The 26,398-nt window shown below is 41.9% G+C and overlaps 1 protein-coding gene across 4 annotated transcripts; it reads right to left on the bottom strand.

The window, feature by feature from the left end:
• Positions 1-239: 239 nt before the first annotated feature.
• Positions 240-26,398, bottom strand: AS3MT (arsenite methyltransferase). 4 transcript variants are annotated; one of them, XM_040254352.1, is made up of 12 exons: positions 26,291-26,398; positions 26,065-26,105; positions 25,680-25,807; positions 24,591-24,741; positions 23,951-24,087; positions 23,179-23,248; positions 20,493-20,574; positions 19,070-19,201; positions 18,599-18,741; positions 16,363-16,497; positions 9,451-9,588; positions 240-545 (listed from the first exon to the last, which is right to left on the bottom strand). In XM_040254352.1, coding segments are annotated over exons 1-11 (1,125 nt in total). In that variant the 5' UTR covers positions 26,292-26,398; the 3' UTR covers positions 240-545; positions 9,451-9,483. The 4 variants fall into 4 exon arrangements, with proteins under 4 accessions (XP_040110286.1, XP_040110285.1, XP_040110287.1 ...); XM_040254351.1 differs by lacking the exon at positions 240-545 and adding an exon at positions 656-5,018; XM_040254353.1 differs by lacking the exon at positions 240-545 and adding an exon at positions 656-4,994.

The raw sequence follows: 26,398 nt of genomic DNA, 5'->3' as shown, positions 1-26,398 counted from the left end.
TCCATCACTGGGTCCTCCAGGGGTAAGGCGCCTGTTCAGTTCCCTCATCTGCCAGGAATATGCTCCCCTGTCTGCAGGTTCAGAGAGAGGAAGGCACTGTATCCAGACCTAGAAGTCTTTTCAAGTTTGATTTTAAAGATGGCAAGTAGAACACCAAATGGCTCTCTGTGCACTTGGTTTCTCAACATAAAGCTCCAGTTTTATAGAGAAACTTTTTCCCCCAGAAAAATGCCTAGTTGTAGAAAAATGTTCAAAATGACATTTTAATCTCACTGAAGCACTGGGTCTTTTGAGGAAAATTAGGAACTGGGTGATGCTGGTGTTGCCCAAACTTTCCCTCCAATCAAATCTGCTCCCCCTGAAGCAACGCTGTCCACGTGTTTAAAGACACAGAACTCTTTTAGCTCAAATGAGAACTCTTCACAACAGAGGACCAACAAAATAAAATCAGCAATGCAGTTTACCTTCTCTAGAGGGCTTTTCAGGCTTTTTGTTTCAGGCTTTCCTATTTCCCTCCTTTTCTGGATACTTTCTGGACATAGTCACTGGGGTAAAAAAGAAGGGAAAACATGACTTTTTGATAGAGTTGTGAGAAAATCTTCCTCCTTTGAGAAAGACCCAAGCACCTCAGGAGAGAATCCCTGCCAATGGTGGGTGGCCCCCTGCCACTTCAAGTTCTGCTGCCTCCTCCCTCCTCACTGCCCTCCTCCTGGCCCCACCCTCATGGTGCATTGGACAGCACCCCTCCTACTCCCCTTCTCCCAGGGAGCTTGCCCCTCCTAAACCTCCCATGGTGTCCTTCTTCTGCTCTAAGTCCACTATTTGCCCTGGCCCCTGTCCTCCAGACTGCCAGGCCCTACAACTGTGGGACTTTCTAGAATCTTCTAGCATGTTCTTTCTGACTTCTGTATCACCTCAGTTCCAGATTCCAGCTCAGTCTTAGACAAAGTTGTAAGAGATGTTCTGTGCTCCACTATCCTTATCATTGTGACCAAAACATTCAACCCAGGTTGAGATTTTAGGTTTTAAAATGTTGCTCCCTATGAATACTGCCCATTCAAAAATCTAAACATAAAAACCATACTTGGGGAGTGAGGAAGATGTGGGAGGTAAGGCAGACTCTGATAGGAGGAAGGTAACTATGAGACCACAGGACTGCAGGAAAAAGAACAGATCCTGCGAGTCCAATTCTGCGCCCTGGATCTGATACCCAAGCTCTGATCTTCGATTATGCCTCTAGACATAAAATGCTAGTTTTTCTATATCAACTGAGTTCATTTGTATGGTCTTTTTTGCAAATCATTTGAAGTTGCAGCAAACTCTACTCCAGTAATTAGGCGGATCTCTACATATAGACAAATAATATGCCAGGCATCAGTGGGAAAAATTCTCCTCCTATTTTTAGTTTCTCTGAGATATTTGTTTTATTTGAAACACCACTACACTGAAGATTTAATGTACTTCTTCCCATTTATTAATACCACATCTCAATTCTCTGCTTTCTCTTTAAACTTTAAGTGTGTGTGTCTTATTTCTCACCCCATTTCTTTTTTTCGCTTTCATTCTTTTCCCTCATTCAACTCATAGAGATTGCATTTCTAAATAAGCACTAGGCATTGTGTGCTAGGCATTGTGGACCTAGAGGTTACCCCAAAAAACTTCCTAGTAAGGACATCAGGAAACATGTACTAAATAACTACATACTGCAGGGTGGAATATCAAATGTCTTTAAAAGAAATACAAATAAAACGGAGGAATTGAGGGGAGCTTCACGGTCAGCTGAGGAACCTCACGTGTCAGTCACTCAGTCCATGTACAACTCTTTGTGACCCCATGGAACCCGCCACACTCCTCTATCCAGGGAATTCTCCAGGCAAGAATACCAGAGTGGGTTCCCATATCCTACTCGAGGGGATCTTCCTGACCCAGGGATCGAACCCATGCCTCTTACATCTGCTGCACTGGCAGGTGGGTTCTTTACCACTGGCACCACCTGGAAAGCCTCATAATAAACATCATAAAGGTGCATAAATGTATAGTAGCTGACCACATAATTTACTGTTTAAAACAGAACTGTTTTAGAATAAAAAATAAAGGTACTATTAATAACTAACCTAGTTTGAGGCTAACTGGGACAGTCCCAGGCAAAGATTATGTTGACTTTGTAATCTTTTATAATGGTAACAGGAACCACCCCCTCATTGAGAAAACTATCTATCCCTCTGGATCACACATGTTCTTTACCCTACACAGTGATCCTTGTGTGTGTGTTAGTCGCTCAGTCGTCTCCAACTCTTTGCAACCTCACGGTCTGTCCATGGAATTCTCTAGGCAAGAATACCAGAGTGGGTTGCCATTTCCCTCTCCAGGGGAATCTTCCCAACCCAGGGATTGAACCCAGTTCTGCTGCATTGCAGCCAGATTCTTTAGTGTTTAGGCAAGCAGATTGCTTACTGTCTGCACTACTATAGTGATGCTTGCTTTTGTACTAATCATTTCCTGTCTTAATTCTATATTTTAAAATTTTGGGATCACCTTTAGGAGAGCAAGGACAGACCTTCTGAGGCAGTGGTGCCAGAGTCAGAAGAGCCGGGTGTAGCCTTGATTCTAACATTTCTTAGACTGCACTCCCACTGAGAAAATCATTTAAATACCTGCAGCCTCAGTTTTCTCCTATGTAAAATTAGAAAAATCAGCATTATGAGGGAGGTGTAAGGGAGTTCTTTTCAGAAGAGAAACAACTTGGGATATTTGCAATTCTTTATATGCACACAAAGCAGTGAATTTTCCTCCTCCCCAGGAGAAATCACCATTTGTGAAGGGCAGAGTCCTGTTACATTATTGAAAAGCAGAAATACAAACACCTCCTTTACAACGTTTCCCTAGTTAGATCCGACTGAAAGGAATAATAAGGTTAATAAGAAAAAGAAAAGAAAGACAGTTAATAAAAGATTAACTATTAAGCCTAGAAGCCACACAAATCCTTCTGCACTCCCTGTGCAAAACCTTTCCCCCCCAGCAACTTGACATTTTGAGGCTTTGCTTTCCTGGGGATGCTCATCTCATATTCAGAGAGACACTGATGTGATGGAAGCCTGTTAACTGAGAACAGAGAATAAACCATCCAGGTCACCTCACCTGACACAATCAGGCTCCGAGTTATATGTCAAATTACCATAAGCAGCTCCAGCACTCTTCGGTTCCCCTCTGTGAGCACCCCTGCCCAGCTCCACGTACCCTTCTTAGCTTCTGCTTGTAATGAATTAAATATATAAGTCAGAGTCATAGATTAAGCCAGAGGCCAGCCATCATTTGAATTATAATGGGGGACATACCCTCACTTTTAATTATGATGAAACTGTGCTAAATTCCAGTCCTAAAATGGGGCCCTTTGCCTACAGGGGTCGGCAAAGTTGACTGGGTAGGGACGATGCCTAAAGGGACATGCCCTGTGTAACAGGGAAACCAGTATTCACTGGGGCCATGGCAGCTGTGCAGAAATGCAGGGTCAGGTTGCCAATTTTTCAAGAGAAGCCAGAAATTCATATTTTATGGAAAACCTTCTGATTTATAAATATGGGCAACTCGGTCAATTGTTTAAAATTCTGTGGCTTCCCCAGAATCTAGACCTGTTAAGTCTGTTTCTGAGATGGAAGGGAACTTACACAGAGTTCAAAACCTCATTTTACAGCTGAATCCCATTTCAAAGTGAATCCCAAAGTGGACAAATGATTTTCCAAGGGGAAAGTGACAAATTCAGCAGCAGAACCAGAACTAGAACACCTGTCTTCTGTCTCCTGCATCCCTTTCCTTCCATGAATGAGGTTAGTGGCTTTAGGCAAAGTGAGCAGACTCAAGTCTGGCTTACAGAGCACCCAGAACATCATCCATTTGCCATTCCTCTTATTCTCTCTGGCTTCTGGACAGTGAATAGGATGCATTCTCTGCTGTTATATGAGGCAAGAAGCAGAATGCTTCTGTTTCCAATTGATTTTCCCCTCACCTAGAGCCTGTCGCTGTGGTAGGGCTTGATGTCATGAAAGGACGGGCTAGCACTCCCACGCCTATTGGGGAAGGGGACTGGGATGGTCGACAGTCCAAGACAAGCAAGGCTCACTCAGCAGGAGAAAATGAAGAACAAAACTTACGTTCACATAACACTCCCACTAACCTCAGTGGGAGCTGTGCTTACGGGAACTGCAGGATCAGCAGTTAAACAGAAACTGGAATGAAGCAGGAAAGCTCAAGTCATAGGTCATTATTAGGACTGTCTAATTCCAGCTTCCAATTTACAAGAGCTCACTATCTAGGGAGATCTCCCTCTGCTGACTCTTAGGGCAGACTCTACAAAAGAACCCCGGTGTAGATCCAAATGGTGGTGTGTGTACAGTTGAAGAAACGTGGCAAATCAGAAAAGTGAGGATAGATGCCAACAAAGGTTAGAAGATATGCCTAGTTGGTTTTGTCCTGTTGGCCTCCAAGGTGCATAATATTCCAGTGTGAGCAATCGGAGCCTGGGATGGTGCCTGGTAAACAGCAGGAACTTAATTAATATTTAGTGGCCAAATGAAAGTGTAGACTGAAAGAAAAATGCAGAGTTGAGCTGAGTTTTATTCAGGGTCTTACTAAAGACTCTAGTTTGGGAATCATCCCCTCCATACCTCTGGGGGTACTGCTCCAAAGCGACAGAGGGGAAAGTCAGTATAAAGATGACTTTGGCTAGGGAATTGGCGCAGGAAAGCATGCATCTCAGTAAAAGGTTACTGTTAATCCAGAGGAACAGGTATCTCAGTTAATGATTTTAGTGCTTTTCTATGTATGTGAAGATACAAGAATCTGGGCTCATATAAGTTTTTCTTGAGATCTATTCAACTGTCTAAGGGAACTGTTTTGCGAAAGTATAGAGTGTTTCATCCTGTTTTTCATCCTTGACTCTTTCCAGGGTGCGCTGTCATCAGTGACTGAAGTAGCTGAAGACTTGATCCTTGCAGAACCTGACAGCAAGCAACATTCTTTGACTTACAAAAAGAAAAAAAAAAGGATAGGAGGTTCACATTTCTTGCTGGACTCATGTAACAGGCCTCTCAACCTAGTAGGACAGAACTAGTCACTACGTTGGCTGCTTCCTGGGAGCCATCAAAGAAAGGCCAAGAATCAATAGGAGGAGAGGGTTCTGCTGCTGTCCTGGCACAAAGCCATGACCTTGAAAGCTATGTGTGGCTCAAGGCGGGAGGAGGGGCCCAGCTCTGGCTGCGGCTGGGCCTCCCCCAGTAGGTAAGCAGAAAAGCCTCTGCAGGCTTCCATAATTCTTAAATAAATCCTCCTCTGTGATAATAAAGGCCTGAAAATACTGTATTTGATACAATAATCAATTAAGGAAAAATCTGCTCCTTAAATTTTTAAGTCCACTATCTTTTGAAAAGGATTTTCAGTGAGGGAAGAATGTTTCTGTGGTTTTACTGTCAGTAAATATAATGTTAAAATGTATTGAATGACTGCAGATGGTTAACAAGTCTTTTTTTTTTTTTTTATGGGGGTGGGTAAATGGGTCATCCCTACAATTCTTTAAACCTTTCTGTATGTTTGAAAATGGTTACAGTAAAATGTTGGAAGTAAAGCTGCCCACAGGCAAAAGACCTGCAGGCAGCTTCATAAACCATGTTCTGGCAGCAAAGGGAACCCTTGTCCTGACGTCACATGCTTGCAGCGACCATGGGGATCTAAGCATGTGCTCTCTCAAAGAACTTCATACAAATCAACAAAGGCACGGGGATGCGAAATGATTTCCTCAAGGCCAAAATGCTAAATGGCAGAGTTGAGAGGGAAAAAAACTAAAGCACCTGGCATCAACTTTTGCCCTTAATTATCATTCCATACTGCCTCTCACTCTCATAAGGGTCAAATATTCCTAGTTGTCTATTTCCTCTATTTTTTAATATTTACATAACTGTTTATGGCATTTTTCTGGGTAAAACGCATCTAATTTTATATTGTCTAATATATATCTCTTCTAGGTTCTAGATCAAATACAATTCTTAACATGCATAAAGTATGTTATTCTTTGAAAAGAACAATGTGAATTTCTAGCCTAATCTCATTAGTCAACCTCTTTCGGAGGAACTAAGAAGTTCAGAATGACAAGCAGAAGGTTAATACTTCATCCTCCTAGATTTGTGTTGATGTTGTTTAGTTGCTAAGTCATATCCAACTCTTTTGCGACCCCACAGACTGTAGCCCACCAGGTTCCTCTGTTTGTGGGATTTCCCAGGCAAGAATACTGGAGTGGGCTGCCATCTTCTTCTCCAGGGGATCTTCCCAACCCAGGGATCAAACCCATGTCTCCTCCATTGGCAGGTGGAGTCTTTACTGTTGAGCCACCGGAAGCCTGTCCTCAATTTAGAAATGCCTAATAAACCAAATTGACTGTGTGGATCACAATAAACTGTAGAAAATTCTTCAAGAGCTGGGAATACCAGACCACCTGACCTGCCTCTTGAGAAACCTGTATGCAGGTCAGGAAGCAACAGTTAGAACTGGACATGGAACAACAGACTGGTTCCAAATAGGAAGAGGAGTATGTCAAGGCTGTATATTGTCACCCTGCTTATTTAACTTATATGCAGGGTACATCATGAGAAACGCTGGGCTGGAAGAAGCACAAGCTGGAATCAAGACTGCCAGGAGAAATATCAATAACCTCAGATATGCAGATGACACCACCCTTATGGCACAAAGTGAAGAACTAAAAGCCTCTTGATGAAAGTGAAAGAGGAGAGTGAAAAAGTTGGCTTAAAGCTCAACATTCAGAAAACGAAGATCATGGCATTTGGTCCCATCACTTCACAGCAAATAGATGGGGAAAGAGTGGAAACAGTGGCTGATTTTATTTTGGGGGGGCTCCAAAATCACTGCAGATGGTGTTTGCAGCCATGAAATTAAAAGACGCTTACTCCTTGGAAGGAAAGTTATGACCAGCCTAGACAGCATATTAAAAAGCAGAGACATTAGCAACAAAGGTCCATCTCGTCGAGGCTATGGTGTTTCTAGTAGTCATGTATGGATGTGAGAGTTGGACTGTGAAGAAAGCTGAGCGCTGAAGAATTGATGGTTTTGAACTGTGGTGTTGGAGAAGACTCTTGAGAGTCCCTTGGACTGGAAGGAGATCCAACCAGTCCATTCTAAAGGAGATCAGTCCTGGGTGTTCACTGGAAGGTCTGATGTTGAAGCTGAAACTCCAATACTTTGGCCACCTGATGCGAAGAGCTGACTCATTTGAAAAGACCCTGATGTTGGGAAAGATTGAGGGCAGGAGGAGAAGGGGATGACAGAGGATGAGATGGTTGGATGGTATCACCAATTCAATGGACATGAGTTTGGGCAGGCTCTGGGAGTTGGTGTTGGACAGAGGCCTGGCATCTGCAGTTCATGGTGTTGCAAAGAGTCGGACACGACTGAGTGACTGAACTGAACAACTGGTGTCAAAGAATAGCTTGGTGTGTACGTGGGGGAAACCCATGCAGTGAAATTGGATACTGAATACTGTATATTATGTAGTCCTATGTCTGGCTTCTTTCACTTAGCATAGTATTTTGTTCAGCCGTGTTGTTCATGTGTCAGCAACTTGTTCCTTTTAAAGATAAATTTTATTCTATTGTGTGGATAAACTACATTTATTTGCTAGATGAGTGCAGTTGTATTGCTCTTAAGTCTGGGGCTATTATGAATAATACTCCTATGTACATTTGCATAATTGTCTGTGTGGACCTGTTTTCATTTCTCTTGGATAGATACCTAAGAGTGAGATAGCTGGATCATATTTTGTTGTTCAGTCACTCAGTCGTGGCCACCTGATGTGGAGAGCTGACTCACTGGAAAAGACCCTGATGCTGGGAAAGATTGAGGGCAGGAGGAGAAGGGGACGACAGAGGATGAGATGGTTAGATGGCATCACCGACTCAATGGACATGAGTTTTGGCAAACTCTGGGGGTTGGTGATGGACAGGGAGGCCTGGCGTGCTGCCGTTCATGGGGTTGCAAAGAGTTGGACATGACTGAGTGACTCAATTAAACTGAATAAACCAAATAATCAGAACACCATATCTTTTCATCATTTACTGTTGCAGGACCATCGAGCACTTATGAATAGCAAAGTAGGCTTAAACCCAGCTGTACCTTTCTAAGTAATACTGTCACTGAAGTAGGTTATGGTTGAATAGATATTGAACTCTACAAGCAAGAAAGCACTGTTTAGAATCAAGGTCACACAGATGCATCAGCCTTGAAGTATACCCCCAGCCCTTTCCTCTGTAGTAGTAAGTTAGTGTCTATACCTGAACCCATTCAGAAATCTGAGAGTTTTTCCATTTTGTACAGCTCTATTAAAAGAGGGTTCATGTCCTATAAATTCATTCCAATGTTTTAGAAGACCTAAAAATTTTCCTACCTCTAACAAAAAAACTCTTCAGTCATGTGTGTTCCCCCCTTATTCTTTCTGCACTGAACTCAGAGCAACTAGTTGATATTTGCTTGTCAAAATTCCTCATTGCTTGAAGGTTGTTATTTAAAAACTGAACCATCAGCTCCTGATGACCAGGGCCTTGGCTTATATGACTTACACGTTCTGCCCCTAACAAAATCTTCAAGTAAAACTGGTCTTCAATTGATCTAATCATTCTTGAAACTTCCCTTAAGGTTCTTAATTTCTAATGATGCAATCATCCTTGAAATCTTCAACCATCCTTGAAGACTGAGGAGAGAAGAATCCCTCAATCTTCTTCTTTAACTATGGAAACTAGGACTAAACCTAATACTTTCCTATAGGTTTAACTAGGGCATTTTATAAAGGAAAAGAAAACCCACCATTTTTACCTCTAGTTTGTCTTTTAAAAAGTATCAAATTGTTTTCCTGATCTGGTTAAGATTTACTGCATATGGTCCCCATGTTGTCTTATGTTAGGGTAAATTGAGGTCAAAAAAATGAACACTTGGGTTTTTTCTTCATTCAATTGCACACTGGAGGAAAAAAACGGATATAAAAGACCATTATCTCAAGAGCACTCCTACCAAATTTGATTTGGCAATCTTTTGGCATGATTCGAATGATTTCAGTAGGAGCTTTGTTTAATGAGCACACATGGTGAAAAGTCGAAAAGGTTCTATGCGGGTCAGAAGGAAGATGTTTTCCCTAAGACTAGGCCAACTCTTTTCTAAAGCCTTCCTTGCCCATGGGCCAAGCTTCCAGACTGCTGCTCAGTTCCATTTCTGGCCACCAGGTGGCACCAGAATCGGGTAAGAGGAAACTGGCTTACCGGGTCCTTACGTGATTTCGATGTAAATCTTTAAACTCATTTATTTTTGTCTAGAAATCAGTGGACTTCTGCCACTTGTTCTTTCGTGTGGTATGGGCTATGGGAAAGGGTGGGTTAAGACATGTGTAACTCATTCTTTCACCTCCTGCGCACTGTCTTCTGGTCAGCTGTTGTTTTAGGAGCATTTCTTTGCACTGCAGCAGCCACCAACAGCAGGGGAGCTTCTGGACTCCGCACTGTCAGACCTCCCTGCAAGTTCAAATGGATCTGTGATCACATCCTGTCAAAAGACAAACCAGGACGAAAGGATAAGTTAAAGATGTTTTGACAGACACTAACATTTCAGCTGGACTTAAGGCTTATTTCCTACAAGGAGGACACAATTGTACAGTTCTGTGGGGTCCGGGAGCAGCATCAGTGACTCAGCTTATCAAGGTGGCTGTCTTTTCCTGAAGTTTCTAATCAAGTTATCGCTATTTTCAAGGTAAACTTCATTTAAAGCTTCTGAAATGTCCCTTTTGGGCCAGAAGAGTTGATTTTGCTTTATCCCATGGGATTCCCGTTTGTTTGTGCCTTTTACCTTTTTAGAACTGAGCTATTGACATGCTGGATCTTCTTCCCTTCCCTTACTCTAATCTCTAGAAATGTGTGCAAGAGAAGAAGGGAAGTCCCAGATACCAGGGCCCTCATTAGCAATTGCTGATATTCAGATGTTGAGATTGCCAACCACAACCAGTAAGATTTCAGGGCCAAGTAAGTGGAACTTTCAAAAGATAAGACAGCAGTCTTTATTTTTCCTCCTTTCACCTTTTAATGAGATACTTCTAACCAGCAGTCCCAACAGTCAGAGAAAAACCAGGCACAAGACTGCACATCAAGAATATGCACAAGCCACCTTATTAATGAAAATGAATTCATTAAACATGATCTTACACTCTTATTATTTGTTGGTGGACTGCAACCTACAAGTTACAAACAAGTTTTTTGTTTGTAACTGCAACAGAAAGATTGGAGAAGGAAATGGCAACCCACTCCAGTGTTCTTGCCTGGAGAATCCCAGGGACAGGGGAGCCTGGTGGGCTACCATCTATGGGTTCACACAGAGTTGGACACGACTGAAGCGACTTAGCGGCAGCGGCAAACAGAAAGATGTACAACTAATATCAGTACCACTTCCAAATGTCTGCAACCAGCCTGAAAAGCTCTCAAAACCTGAAGGAACTAGAAGGTGGGACACCCTGACAAGCAGTCCTTTCCAGCACTAACTGTGTTTCTATGAAGTATAGATATGGAGAGCTAGTGCAGCATACTGGTTAAGAATGTCAGCTCCAGAAATAGATGTAGGTTCAGATTTACTCCTTTCTAGCTGTGTGACCTTGGATCAGCAAATTAATCTCTCTGAGCCTGTTTCTTCATTTGTAAAATGAAGAGGAGTATTATGAGGACTAAATGATGAGGTGCCTTCAACATATTAACTGTTTGATAAAGATTAGGTCCTCTAGACTACAACACGGAGAAGGCAACGGCACCCCACTCCAGTACTCTTGCCTGGAAAATCCCATGGACGGAGGAGCCTGGTAGGCTGCAGTCCATGGGGTCGCCAAGAGTCAGACACGACTGAGCGACTTCACTTTCACTTTTCACTTTCATGCATTGGAGAAGGAAATGGCAACCCACTCCAATATTCTTGCCTGGAGAATCCCAGGGATAGAGGAGCCTCATGGGCTGCCGTCTATGGGGTTGCACAGAGTTGGACACGACTGAAGTGACTTAGCAGCAGCAGCAGCAGCAGACTATAACAAAATCATTGTAGACAGTGATTGCAGTCATGAAATTAGAAGATGCTTGCTCCTTAGGAGAAAAGCTATGACAAACCTAGACAGTGTATTTAAAAGCAGAGACAGCACTTTGCCAACAATGGTCTGTACAGTCTAAGTTATAGTTTTTCCAGTAGTCATGGATGGATGTGAGAGTTGGACCATAAAGAAGGCTGAGTGCTAAAGTGTTGATGCTTTCAAATTGTGGTGCTGGAGAAGACTCTCGAGAGTTCCCAGGACAGCAAGATCAAACAAGTCAATCCTAAAGGTAGTCAACCCTGAATATTCATTGGAAGGACGGATGCTGAAGCTGAAGCTCCAATTCTTTGGCTACCTGATTTGAAGAGCCAGTTCATGGGGAAAGACCCTGATGCTGGGAAAGACTGACAGGAGGAGAAGGGGGCAAGAGAGGGTGAGATGGCTGGATGGCATCACTGACTCAGTGGACGTGAGTTTGAGCAAACTCTGGGAGACAGTGAAAGACACGGAAGCCTGGTGTGCTGCAGTCCATGGGGTGGCAGAGAGTCAGAGACGACTCAGAGACTGAAGAGCAGCAACAACCGCTGTCCTGTGACTACTCCCACGACTATTAACTAGAGCCAGACGGGACACCGCACACATCCCATCTGCATCACTATAGATGCTGCAGGGTTTTAATAATTCTTTTAAACAGCAAAATACACTTTGCTTGTCAGGATTAAAAAAGGAGGAGGAGGAGGAGAAAACAGAAAAACAAGGACTCTCAAAAACAGTCGTTATGGAGTCAAGTCCCAGAAAGAAGCAGCACTTTCATTCTTCTACTGCACCAACTGATAGGATGACAGAAATACGAGCAATTCCCTACATGCCTCCTGCTTGTGGTTCTCAGGAATCTATCACAAAGGTCTTCCATAAAAAAGATAAGAATGTCCTCCTCCGAAAGCCCAAGGTTGTATTTCTAGGACACACAGCTGCTTCATTCTTCAAATCTTCCTTCAGTGTCAATTAGTCCCATTTCAGAAACACGGAACTGGTGGCACAACCGTAGGCTGAAAGAAGTGAGGCGAGAGAGATGGGAGACGGTTCTGATAAACCATTCCAAACACAGCGAAAGTTGCATTCCTGCCAGAGGTCAGGCATCCTCCTGCACATCAGGTACTGGAGAGCTCTGCTGGCAGAAAATTATCTCCTGCAGAAGCAAACACATCTACCTACAGTTTCCCAGCCAGAGTGGGCTGGGGGAAAGATTCTGTTTACTTGTAACTAATCCTCTGACAGCCTTCAGAACCAGGATTCAGGAAACCAAGTAAAGGAGAATAGAATGATGAAAGTATTTCCAGATAAACACTCATTTTGACCAGCAAGATTTTGTTATCAGTGAACGACCAAGAATTTCAAAAGACCAGGAACACATTCATGAAATGCAATGGGCTGAAAAGTCAGAATTCAAATATCTCTACTTTTCCCTCAAAAATTATTCTTCCCTCAAAAGCAGAGTGCTCAAGAATCAAATAAAGCAAAAAAAAATACATAAATAAAATCATTTTTTACCTCTAGAGATGGCTTCTACACTTAGCTCAGATTATGCCACCAGGGAATTCCCTAATAAGCTTCAGTGCTTGGGGACTTCCCTGGTGGATAAGCATCCACCTGCCACTGCAGGGCCATGGGTTTGATCCCTGATCCAGGAAGATCCCACATGCCTTGGAGCAGCTATGCCCATGAGCCACAACTCCTGAGCCCACACTCTAGAGCCTGGGAGCTGCAACTACTGAAGGCCATGTACCTTAGAGCCTGTGCTCCACAACACGAGAAGACCATTCACCAAACCAAAGAGTAGCCCCCCTCGCCGCAACTAGAGAAAGCCGGTGCAGAGCAACAAAGACCCAGCGTGGCCAAATAAATAAAGACTGCCTGGGAATTCCCTGGCAGTCCAGCGGTCAGGACTTGGTGCTCACTGCTGGAGCCCAGGGTTCAATGTCTGGTTCGGGAACTAAGATCTCAGAAGTACTGTGGGAAGAAAAAAAAAAAGACTGCGAGGTGGAGGAAAAGGCACAAGAGTTACTTGTGTATCAATGTTTTTGCCCCATGTATCTAAAATTTCTACAAAATATAAAGAGCAGAAAAGTGAAATTTTTGAAGATTATAGAAATTCTGAGCCAGGAGAAAGGGTACATGAGAGAATGATGAAAGAATCCTGCAAAGAGGGTCAGAATTCAAACACATAGAACACAGTTCCAAGATACCTAGAATCTTCAGTTCAGTTCACTTCAGTTCAGTTGCTCAGTCGTATCCGACTCTTTGAGACCCCAAGAACTGCAGCACGCCAGGCCTCCCTGTCCATCAACAACTCCCGGAGTCCACCCAAACCCATGTCCATTGAGTCTGTGATGCCATCCAACCATCTCATCCTCTGTTGTCCCCTTCTCCTCCTGCCCTCAATCTTTCGCAGCATCAGGGTCTTTTCCAATGAGTCAGCTCTTCACATCAGGTGACCAAAGTACTGGAGTTTCAGCTTCAACATCAGACCTTCCAATGAACACCCAGGACTGATCTCCTTTAGGATGGACTGGTTGGATCTTAGTCTTTTAGTTGGACCAAGAATCTTAGCAAATACAAATCCATAACCATAACCACCTCTGTTTCTTGAGTATGTTATTACTTGCCAGGCATTCCCTAACATTTACATGTATCATTCCATTTGACTTTTACAGTCTGAGGGGAAAAGGGATTATTATCTTGCCATTAAACATAAGGAAACCAAGGGTTTGAGGAGTTTAGGTAAGGAATCCAAGATTACACATAGGCGGCAGAGCCGAGATGTGTACTTGGTCTATCGTGTACATACACCCCACCATCCTGCCCCAGAAAGAGCAGTAGCTTATTTTGCTCGGCAGGACTTTGGTGCAGGTTAGAAGTTCTGTCAGACAAAAAAGACTTGAAATCCATCACTAAGCCTGTTCTAAATAATAGAATATTATAAATTAACAAATGGATTAATAATTATGAGAGTATGAATGGGAGAAAGGTAAAAATAAATAAGAGAAAGATGCCACTATCTGTTATCACTCTCTATCCACCTTCTTCATAGGGAGGTTGTGAGAGGTGACTAGAGATAACTTGTGATAAAATGCTTTTAAAAATGCTACACCAATATTTCAGTTACTAGAATAGTTTTAAAATAAGAATCTAAGATATTTTAGAAAATATTCATTTTAGAATATGCTGGAATACTGGCTCAAATACTTCACACTAACGAAGATGGCTACAATCAAAACAGAAAATAACAACTGTTGGCAAGGATGCAGAGAAATGGGAACTCTTGCACACTGCTGGTAGGATTGTAAAATGGCGTAGCCACTGAAGGACACAGTTTGGTGACTTCAAAAAGTTAAATGGAGAATTACCATGTGACCCAACAATTCCACTCCTAGATACAGACCCAAAAGGATTCAAAACAACGACTCAAACAAGTACATGAGGCATGTATACATGCATAGTCACAGCAACATTACAACAGCCACAAAGTGGAAGCAACCTGAACGTCTCTCAAGTGATGAATGGACTAGAAAAAGAAACCTGTGGTGTAGTCATATAAGGGACTATTATTCAGCTATGAAAAGGAATGAGACACTGCTATTTGAATAAACCCTGAAAACATTACATTAAGCAAAAGAAGCCAGACAGAGAAGGTCACAAAGTATTGTATGATTCCACTTATACGAAATATCCAGAAAAAGCAAATCCAGAGACAAGAAAACAGATTAGTTACTGCCAGGGATGGGGGAGGGGAGGACTGGGGATTAGTGCTTAATGGGAATAGGATTTATTTTGGGGATGATGAAAGCTTTCTGGCACTAGACAGTGGTAATGGTTGCACAACATTATAAACAGACTAAAAGCTACTAAATTGTACAGATTAAAATGGTTTTAAAAAATGGTTAAAATAGTGAATTTTATGTTATGCAAATTTTACCTCAAGTTTTAAAAAGCACTAAAAGAAAACAAGTAAATATATAATGTTCACACAGAGCAGATCTTTCTAATGGTAACACCAGAGCCAGATACCATAAAGGAAATAACTGCATAAAACTGAAAACATCTATTCAGGAGAAAAAGCAAATAAAAAGGGGAATTCCCCTGTGGTTAAGACTCTACGCTTCCACTGCAAGGGGCATGGGTTCAATCCCTGCCCAGGGAACGAAGGTCCAACGTTCCATGTGGCACAACAACAAAAACAGGCAAATTAAAATGAGAAAAAATTTGCAACATAATATTAAACAAAGTCTTAGATTACCTAGGAAGTTCACAATAGATGAAATGTAAATGGTCAATAAACATAACCAAAAAGTTCAATGTATGTAAAATAATCAAATTCTATTCTGCTTATCAGATTAAACAAAGATTTTTTTTTAAGTTGTTCAGTCACTCAGTCATGTCTGACTCCTTGTGATCTCATGAACTGTAGCATGCCAGGCTTCCCTGTCCTTCACTATCTCCTGGAGTTTGCTCAAACTCATGTCCATTGAGTCGATGATGCCATCCAACCATCATCTTTTTTTAAAAAAAGTAATAACCATATTAGTAAGAATACAAGGGAAAGGTATTCTCATACATTGCAGGTAGGCATGTAGGCTGGTACCATCTTTCTGACTATTCATATAAAAAGGTCTATTGTTGCTGTTTTGTCACTAAGTTGTGTCCAATTCCTTGCAACCCCATGGACTGTAGCCCTCCAGGCTCCTCTGTCGGTGGGATTCCCCAGGCAAGAATACTGGAGTGGGCTGCCATTTCCTTCTCCAGGGGATCTTCCTGACCCAGGGATAGAACCTATGTCTCTTGTATCTCCTGCATGGGCAGTGGATTCTTTACCGCTGAGCCACCACAGAAGGCCACATTGAAAGGTGTATGTATATATGTATACTTTGCAGAATTTTCCCCAAGGTAGCTCTTAATCTTTTTTGTATCTGTACCTCTTTGGAAACCTGATGAAAGTAACAGACTCTTTCCCAAGAAAATACACATACACTTTTAAGGGGCTCATGGATGCTTTAAAGTCCACTGATGGAAGTACCAAGTCAGCACTGGAAAAATGAAGTTATGAAGTTAGATCATTTTATAGGTACAAAAATCCTAGAAATAAGTTATGATGACAACCTAAAAGAATAATGATTTGTTTCTTTAGCAGTCTGTGGTGACCATAACAATTTTTTAAATGGTTCTCTGTTTGAGGTTAGGGAATTAAAAGCCAAGCCAACCTTTACTTCTAAAGCAGTATAGGCTCCACATGTTGGCAACTTCTCTCCATCTGGCCCGATCAGAAAACCTTGGGCAAATCGTGAATTCTTCAAGATAGCCACTGTTTCTTCGTCTACTTCAACAGCTTCATCTTTCTGAAGGGAAGCATGAAAGACATTCTTAGAGATGCCACTTTCATCTGAATAGAAGAAAAACACCCTGAAGGGTTCTTCTATTTACTACTATCAAGTAGTATCTCAAGATAAAAGACTATACCTTTTGACATATTATTTTCTCATGTTCAGACCCTGCTGCTAGTAGCTTCACGCTTATTTCTCCATGGTATTGACCAGTGTCGTTACCAGTTTTCCTTTGGTGCAACATCAAAAAAAAGACACTCATCGCTCCAGTGTCTAGTTTCTGCTCAGAAGCACATGTAGAAAACCACTGCTCTCTGAGTTTCACCTTATTTGTTGCTAAAATGAGGTCTTTGGGCTAATGGCTTTTATGGTGTGTTTCCTTGAGTCCCAATGTGCCTTGGAGGTGCGTAAAGGGTCCACGCCTTGGGAACCAGGAGTTAACACAGGAGATTCTGAGCTGTCCAATTTCTGCTCCTGTCCAATAAATTCTGCTTGTATCCCTTCAGATACTGGGGTTACATAAGGCAAGGACCTACACACAGTTAAGTATTGGTCTTTTAAATAAAACTGTGGGCTTCCCTGATAGCTCCATTGGTAAAGAATCTGCCTGCTTTTGCTGAAAAAAAAAAATTCTGGGGGCAGGTAGAGGGTGGGCAGATTGGCTGATGGGGGTCAAAAGATACAAACTCGCAGTTATAAAATAAATAACTCATGAGGCTGTAATGTATAGCATAGTGACTGTAGTTAATGATACTGTTTTATGTATCTGAGAGTAGCTGAGAAAGATCCCAAAATTTCTCATCATAAGAAAAAAAAATTTGTAACTATGTATGGTAATGGACATTAACTATACACTTACTGGATTATCATTTTGCAATATATACAAATATTAAATCACTATGTTTTATACCTAAAGTTAATATAGTGTTATGTGCCAACTATGTCTCAATAAAAAATAATTCTGCCATTAGAAATGTTTTTTTTGAAAGCCACTAGACCAGAGTGATGATTTTACTGATTCTGTGACTCTACTGAGCAGGCAAGTGGCAGTGTATCAGTGAAAAAGCATTAATGGCTCTGTGGCACCAGGAGTACTTAAGAAATCTGAAAATGCTATCTAGACCAAAACATCAAAGTAGGGAAACAGTTAAGTTCTTCCACATTTGAAACAAATAATGACTGTATCTTCTATTTACTGAGTTCCCAGTACCAATGTTTTACTACATTATTGCTAATCTTTATAGAAAATCTGCCACATAGTATTATTATTATCCCTACTTTAACAGTGAGGCAAACAGTTTCTCAAACAATTTTGGTGGCATATTCAAGTTTATTCAAGTAATAAATAAATAACATAGCTAGAATTTGAAACCAGCTATCTAGTTCCAAAGCCTGTACTTACCTGTTTTGAGAAAACAAAGCCTACTCTAAAAAGAATAGTAAAAATATCAGTGTCATCATTAAACACTAACAATTCCTTAATCCAGAAATATAGTTAAACAACTGAAATATTGTTGCTCAGTACTCTCACAGTTTCCTGTCTTTATAATGCCATTACTCTGATGTATGAATGACGTTTCTCATAGAAAAGTTTTTAAGGTAATGATATTTGGTTTCGTAGGAGAACATTCTGTTCTTAGGAGATGAATGCTGAAATATTTAAAGGTAAAATGTCATGATATCTGCAACTTACATTTTAATGGTTTAGCAAATATATATATATATATATATATATATATATATATTTGTTGTTCTTTAGTCACTGAGTCGTGTCTGACTCTTTTTCGACACCATGGGCTATAGCCTGCCAGGCTCCTCAGTCCATGGGATTTCCCAGGCAAGAATACTAGAGTCAGTTGGCATTTTCTTCTCCAAGGGATCTTCTTGACCCAAGGCTTGAACCTGGGCCTCATACATTGCAGGCAGATTCTTACACTGAGTCACCAGGGAAGCCCACAAGTATGTGTGTGTGTTTGTGTGTATATAGACAGACACACAGACACGTACAAATATACCAAGACCAGAAAAGTGAGAAGCAATGCAAGATTAAGAAAAGGTTTGTGGAGCAAAAGAAAGAAGAGGAAGAATGCTGGAAGTCATGGAAATCTTTAGTTACCTTAAATGTGAAATTTGCATCAAATATTAGTTCTTTTTCATGTCCTGTGATTCCTCCATTGTAAATAACTTGGCATTTTTGGGTTGGTCCTGTCTTAGGGAGTTTGAAGAGGCGAAATGTTGCAGAAACAAAACGGCAGTCGCCTAAAAACAGAATACACTCATGGTTTGTCTCCAGCACTGCAGTGGTTACTGGTCTGCTCAATAGATGAAGACTTAAATGTTATAAAGATGATATCTTCTTTGCATGCCATCAATCACCTTTCTGGGCAAATGACTCTATTTACTGAATAACTTCAAAGTGCTTTATTAAACACCAAACTTTGGGAAGCTACAATTAAAGGGGAAATAAGATGGAGATTTCCAGATGACACAGTGTCCTTCAGTGAGACTCACTGAGGAGATACTTGCTAATCACCAAATCTGAACCATTCAGGGTGGAGTTATAACAGTGCCTGCTACTGTTTCTTACCAATCACGTTTTCTAGCTCCTTGTTTTGAACTGTAATGAAATTGGCAGTGACCAAACGTGGAGGGCAGAACCCAATTTTTTTGGCAAGGATAGAAAGGTCCTTCCAGTACAAAGCACCACCCAGGCACTCACCTAAAAAAAGAAAAATCACAGATCAACCAATACAACTAGATATTAGGGAGTTATTCTTCTGGTATAATTGATTAGGCTGTGGTATTACTTAGAACACAAATCCTAGAAAAATAGAAGGACCTGAGAGTCCTCCAAAGTCTAGAAAATCAAGGTTAAAGCTGGATATGCTAGCTAATGGTTCTATCAATCATAATATTCATGCATATATTAGGTCACATTCTGAAAAGCACTATGTTATGTGAGTAAAAAAAATACAGGAAAAATTACAAAACTGCCTCTTAGTTCCAGATTAACCTTATAACAATCTGCCTCTAGAACAGTAATTACTATTAACATTCATAAGGCATTTATAGTTTTCAAGTTCATTACATCAACAAATTAGAAACAACCTAAATCATTACCAAGAAAGAAATGGCCAAATAAAATATGGTTCAGCTGTAAAATTTTATGATATACTTTTAAATATTTTTTAAAATTTTAGGCTTAGGAAATAGGCTAAACAAAATTGGAATACTACAGTCTATATGCAGTATATTCCCAATATTTTTATACTCACCCACAGGGAAAAAAGCAAACCTAAAAGTGTATATACTAAACTATTAAAAGAGTTACATGTTTAGTAGTAATTTTTTCTTTTTGTATTTTCCAACTTTTTTTTTTTGGCCATGCCACTCAGCTTTTGGGATCTCAGTTCCCTGATAGGGGATCAACCCTGCACCCACTGCATTGACAGCACAGAGTCTTAACCACTGGATTTCCAGGGAAGTTCCAACAATATCTATTTCTTACTGTATAATAAGAAAAAAGTTAACGTAATTTATTTTAAAAGAACTTTTGATTTCATAGCCAGACTGACCAAACACATGCCATTTATCTCCTCAATGTCCAGAAACTCCATGAAAATAACACTCAAGGGATCAACAACAGAATAATGATGAAAATACAGGGGATTAAGGACACATCGTCTCTGGAGCAACTGGCGTCATTTCCACACTAGAGCTTTTAAAAGAATTTTTCACACACATTATCCCATTCAATCTTCATGGCAGCCCTATGAGGCAGACTGAATTATTACCTACATTTTATAGTTAGGAAGTCATGAGTCAAAGAGAGTAATTAAATTGCCCAAGGTCTTATCAGAGTTGAGTGTCAGAGGAGGAAAAGAACCTAAGCCTGCTACCTAATGCCATGTGTTCCCACATCACAAAGCCTCACCCTGGACATCAGCAGGATGGAATGCTGTACTTGAATGAGTATCTCTCTCAAAACAAAACAAAACACAAACACCTACCCCATAAAACTTTGTGTGTCCTGATTTCTTCTGGCAATTCAAGGCTAGCATAGACGTCACTGAAATATAGCTCCCCACCATGCTGAAACAGCAGAATTAATCCAAACAAGGTTAAAGATTACATTAGTCCCTGATAGCAAAGAAAGGCATGAGGGGATAAAATCAAGTTTTAAAAAAACAACAGAAGTTCCTGAGTTGACCCTTTTTGAACAAATAACTACTTGCTCCCTCTCTAGTTACAATCAACAGCCAACTGCCAAGATTTTTTTCAGTGCCTCAGTCAGTCAGTTCAGTAGCTCAGTCGTGTCCGACTCTTTGCGACCCCATGAATCGCAGCACACCAGGCCTCCCTGTCCATCACCAACTCTTGGAGCTCACCCAAACTCATGTCCATTGAGTCGGTGATGCCATCCAACCATTTCATCTTCTGTCCTCCCCTTCTCCTCCTGCCCCCAATCCCTTTCAGCATCAGGGTCTTTTCCAATGAGTCAACTCTTCGCATGAGGTGGCCAAAGTATCGGAGTTTCAGCTTTAGCATCAGTCCTTCCAAGGAACACCCAGGACTGATCTCTTTTAGGATGGACTGGTTGGACCTCCTTGCAGTCCATGGGACTCTCAAGTCTTCTCCAACATCACAGTTCAAAAGCATCAATTCTTCAGCCCTCAGCTTTCTTCACAGTCCAACTCTCACATCCATACATGACCACTGGAAAAACCATAGCCTTGACTAGACGGACCTTTGTTGGCAAAGTAATGTCTCTGCTTTTCAATATGCTATCTAGGTTGGTCATAACTTTCCTTCCAAGGAGTAAGCGTCTTTTAATTTCATGGCTGCAATCACCATCTGCAGTGATTTTGGAGCCCCCAAAAATAAAGTCTGACACTGTTTCCACTGTTTCCCCATCTATTTCCCATGAAGTGATGGCATCAGATGCCATGATCTTCATTTTCTGAATGTTGAGCTTTAAGCCAACTTTTTCACTCTCCTCTTTCACTTTCATCAAGAGGCTTTTTAGTTCCTCTTCACTTTCTGCCATAAGGGTGGTGTCATCTGCATATCTGAGGTGATTGATATTTCTCCCGGCAATCTTGATTCCAGCTTGTTCTTCTTCCAGCCCGGCGTTTCTCATGATGTACTCTGCATATAAGTTAAATAAGCAGGGTGACAATATACAGCCTTGACGTACCCCTTTTCCTATCTGGAACCAGTCTGTTGTTCCATGTCCAGTTCTAACTGTTGCTTCCTGACCTGTACATAGGTTTCTCAAGAGGCAGGTCAGGTGATCTGGTATTCCCATCTCTTGAAAAATTTTCCACAGTTTATTGTGATCCACACAGTCAAAGGCTTTGGCATAGTCAATAAAGCAGAAATAGATGTTTTTCTGGAACTCTCTTGCTTTTTCCATGATCCAGCAGATGCTGGCAATTTGATCTCTGGTTCCTCTGCCTTTTCTAAAACCAGCTTGAACATCTGGAAGTTCATGGTTCACATATTGCTAAAGCCTGGCTTGGAGAATTTTGAGCATTACTTTACTAGCGTATAAGATGAGTGCAACTGTGCGGTAGTTTGAGCATTCTTTGGCATTGCCTTTCTTTGGGACTGGTCAGCCAATAGCTAATGAAATAACTTTACAAACTTAATCAATCTGAAGCAAAGCAGACCAGGCTTTCACAGAACAGAAGTAAACGGTACTCATTAAGTCTCCTTCCTTAAAAATTATATAACTTTTGTAACACTGTTATTTATTTTTGTAATAACACATTATCTTTTTAAAACGTCCTTAAAATTTCAGGCATATGAGTTATCAGGAATTTTAAGATTTTATTTAGCTAATTTCAAGAGCATGGAGGTCTATATTCTACAGTAATGTCTCTACCTTCTACAAGTACACCCTAGTGAAAGTAATGAACTGGTCTATATAATGGCATACTAATTAAGACACTGTTAAATCATTTCTGCATAGTGTCCAACTCTTTTCAACCCCATGGACTGTAGCCTGCCAGACTCCTCCGTCTATGGAATTCTCCAGGCAAGAATACTGAATTGGGTATCCATTCCCTTTTCTAGGGGATCTTCCCAACCCGGGGATCATTTAAACCTGGGTCTCCTGAATTGCAAACAAAAGCCCTTGATCTCTGCAACAGTAATATAAATGAAGAATCTCAGAATCTTCTGTCATGAAGAGATACATCCATGATACATACAGAGGGTGTGGAGGGCCTGCAAGTTTCCCTTTAAGAGAGCAGTTAGTGTAAAAGATTCACCTTCTGTAACTTCCCAAAGATAATGGAATGCTGATGGGTACAAAATAAGGAGCACTGAGAAATACTGTCCATGCTAGGAGAGTACATTCAAAATAACCGTAGAAGTCAGTCCAAAGGGCCCTGCAGCTCTGCAGATGCTATTCTAGGCTCCTCTACAGCAGCAAGCAGGAGGGAAAACAGTCAAAAAAGCAAATTTTAACATATTCAGTCACAATCATGACTCTCAGATTTATCACCTTTTGCAACCTGAGAGGGAAACAAATTTATATCTCAGGTATTCCAGTCACCCCCTCTTTCTGCCACTCTTTCTAATTTAATGGATAAATTAAGAGTTGGAGCTCTCAGCTCAAGGGGACAAGGACAGGACAGATTCCATGTGTTCTCACTGATGTTCAAAGACAGCCTGTCTCCCTCTTCTCACCTTTAACACTCGATATACCTCCTGCAGCACTTGCTGTTTATCAGGTACAAGGTTAATGACACAATTGGACCTAAAAAAGAACAGAGAGAATGTCAAGCACACCTTCAGACTACTAAGACACCCTCAAATCCTTTTAGTCCCTAAAGGTGGTTCCCACCATTTTCTCAAAGCTACACCATTTTTCCCACCTCCCTCCTCTCTTTCCCACCCTCAACTTTGTCCCAAGATAAGGGAAACAGAGTGTTTAGAATCTCAACAAACTGTTAGCAAGTTTGAGTGTGCAGAAAATATTCTGAGGCATGAAGGTGGCCATTCAACAAAATGATTTGGGACCAGATGCCTACTGCACAAGGCATTTCTTACACCACATGTAAATAGGCTGAGTTCCTCAGAGGCAGCTTTATTAAGGCTGTCACTTGGGCATGATTTGGCAACTCGGAGGAAACACAGAAACACAGAATGTTATCATTTGCCATGAAAATAATACTAAAAATAACAGATCAATGTACATTATACAAGCAGACTCAGGAGTCTTGCTGGTCTTTTGGGCGCATTCATAAACCACAGTTCAGCTTAAAATCTGTTCTCTCTTAGGCTAGTATGTTAGGTGGCTAGTGGACTACAAGTGCTTCAGGCTAGCTCCATCCTTTTGTTAAGCCAGCCTAAATTTACTTTAAGCCCCTAAATGAGAATCCATTCAACAAAAAGTGGTGATGTTTGTGTGTTCAATCATAAATGGGCTATATTCACAACAGTAAGGCTGCAGACCTACATAACAATATCATAACTCTCATTCTTGATTCCAGCCTCTTCCAACTTTTCTATGTAGCCATGAATAAAAGTCACATTGGGTGCCTGGAACCCATATTTTTCCATGTGATATTCAATGTACTTGTTAGCTACTTCCACCTACAGGAAGGAAAAAAATAGATTTGATAATCAACATTTTTGAATGCACTAATATTTTCCTAAAATTTCCTATTACTAATGGAATATACTCCCCCCAGACTATTTTAGGTAAGTAAACAAGGTTCATCTGGGCAAGGAGAATTTACTACAACATAGGACAATTCAATGAAGCATAAACCCTGTTTGATACATGGGTTTTATTTGAATAAACTCTTCATTCAAGAAAATCTTTCAGGATAAATGGTAGAAAGAAGGAAAAGATCAAACTCCATTCGGACATCATGAGACTCATATATCAGATCAAACTTCTGACTCCCTTCTCCCAGAGAGGTCCCTAAACCTCAAAGTTCTCAGCTTCCGAGTCAGGAAGCAATAATGGCAGAAATGAGCACTGCATTTAGCATCTTTCTTAAATTATCCTTGACACGTAACAAGGAAACAACTTCATCTCTAAAAGACTGCTTTTCAGAATTTGTTCCGCCTTATCCCTGAAACTGCCTCACCTGACCTTCTGTCATGTCTATTCCAGTGACATGTCCCTTCTCACCAACCAGCTGACTAAGAGCATAGCAATCTCTGCCACTGCCACTACCCAGGTCCAAAATCCAGCAGTCTTCCAGACACTCAGGGATGACCAGACCACAGCCATAATACCTGGAAAATAGAAAATATATACATATGTCTATTATTTTCCCTCTAGAAACTAGAAGACATGGAACCACTAAATCTTATAAATCCTTCCTCCTTCCCTCTCTCCTTTCCTTCCATCACTCACTCAATTTCTCTTTCGGTGTTTAGTCTCCCCCAATACACTGGAAGCTCTATGAAGGCTTACTATCACTGCTTTGTTACCACTGAACTGATGGGCACTGTTCCAGGTAGTAACAAATAAACCAACTAAAATATTTGTTAGGCACTAACTGAGCATCTAATGCAGGTCCAGGACAAGCTCATTACTCAAAAAGAAAGGTGAGACAAGTATATTTAATGAGGGAGGTAAAACACAAACACAGAAAACATTTTCTATGATTTACTGAAAAACAGTGGCACAGGAAGTAAGTGCTATAGTGGTCTGGGGAAGCAGTGCTCAAGGACTGAAAACAGCTTCACAAAGTAGGTAGGACATCAGGGAGGTGTTGGACAAGCGGGATTCAGAAAGCATTCCAGATTGATAACAGCGTGCCGTGCAGGCAGAAATCATCTTGGCTGCATTGATGGTAAGAGGAAAGGAAAGGTAAGCCTAGAGTAGTTCAGGGCATCAGAGGGAGCCAAGACTGGTTAGGAAGGTAGGGCCAAACTGAACGGGCTGGAATGTCAGATCAAAGGAGTGTGAATGTATCCTGTGAGTAAAGGGTTCTGCATTGGGGGGGTCGGGGGAGGGTGCGGTGTTTGGAGCTGGGAGGTGAGGGGGTGTCACTGGATGTTCTTCAACAGAGCAGTAAGATAATCAGTGGGTGCTTTACCGATTTTATGACACACAAGGCAAGCCCCATGGACTGGAGGAGGCAGGTTAATTCTAGTGACCTGGCATCACTGTCTTCTGAGAAAGCTGCTGTCTGGGGTCTTCATGGAGGCAGCATAGAGCACTTTACCTCAAGGATACTTCCTCGTGTACATTCTGCAGAGCTTCCCGGATGTGCTGGGGGACCGGCCTGGGTGCAGTGACACAGGCGTTGGTCTGGAGGTCTGCTGATTTCTTCAGCACCTGCCCGTAGTAGGTCTGACCCAGGGGCCAAAGGTGGGGTGAGGGGTGGGGAAAGAAGAGCTGGTGTCCACTGGGGTAAGGCCCCCTGCACCCCACCAACCCCACTCCAACCCACTGAGGCCTGGCCGGCCTTTGCTCCCTGTAAAGCTCCAAGCCCGGAAGTGGCCCTGCCCCCACCCCAGGAATCCTGGCGGGCCAGGCCGGGCTTCCAAAGGCCTGAAGTCCCCACTCAGCCGATGCTCCACCGCAACCACTGGCCCTACTGCTGGCACCTGCACGTCCTTCCGGATCTCAGCGTCGCGCGGGGTCGCCACTGCCGGGAGGGAGAAAAAGCAGCTGAAAAGCCAGGGCGCTGCGGAGGTGGGGGAGCCCCGGGGCAGAGGGGTGGCCTAGAGCCGGAGCTCCCTGGTAGTGGCGACAGTGGGAGGCGGAGGGAGCAGAGTTTCGGGCACAGGGCCTGCTCTGGGGGCGGGCGGAGAGGAGAAGGACCACACTCACTATCTCCACCGTCTCTGGACTCCAGGACTTGAGTACCCGCAGACCGCTCTCAAAGCCCAGCGCTCCCGAGGCCCCACCCCCAGACAAGCAGGCCTGATTCCCCGCCCT

The sequence above is a fragment of the Oryx dammah genome, unplaced genomic scaffold, assembly GCF_014754425.2.
Source record: "Oryx dammah isolate SB20612 unplaced genomic scaffold, SCBI_Odam_1.1 HiC_scaffold_14, whole genome shotgun sequence".
NCBI classification, from domain to species: Eukaryota; Metazoa; Chordata; class Mammalia; order Artiodactyla; family Bovidae; genus Oryx; species Oryx dammah.
The sequence above is the reverse complement of the archived record's forward strand: the minus strand, read 5'-3'. Positions and strand labels throughout refer to the sequence as shown.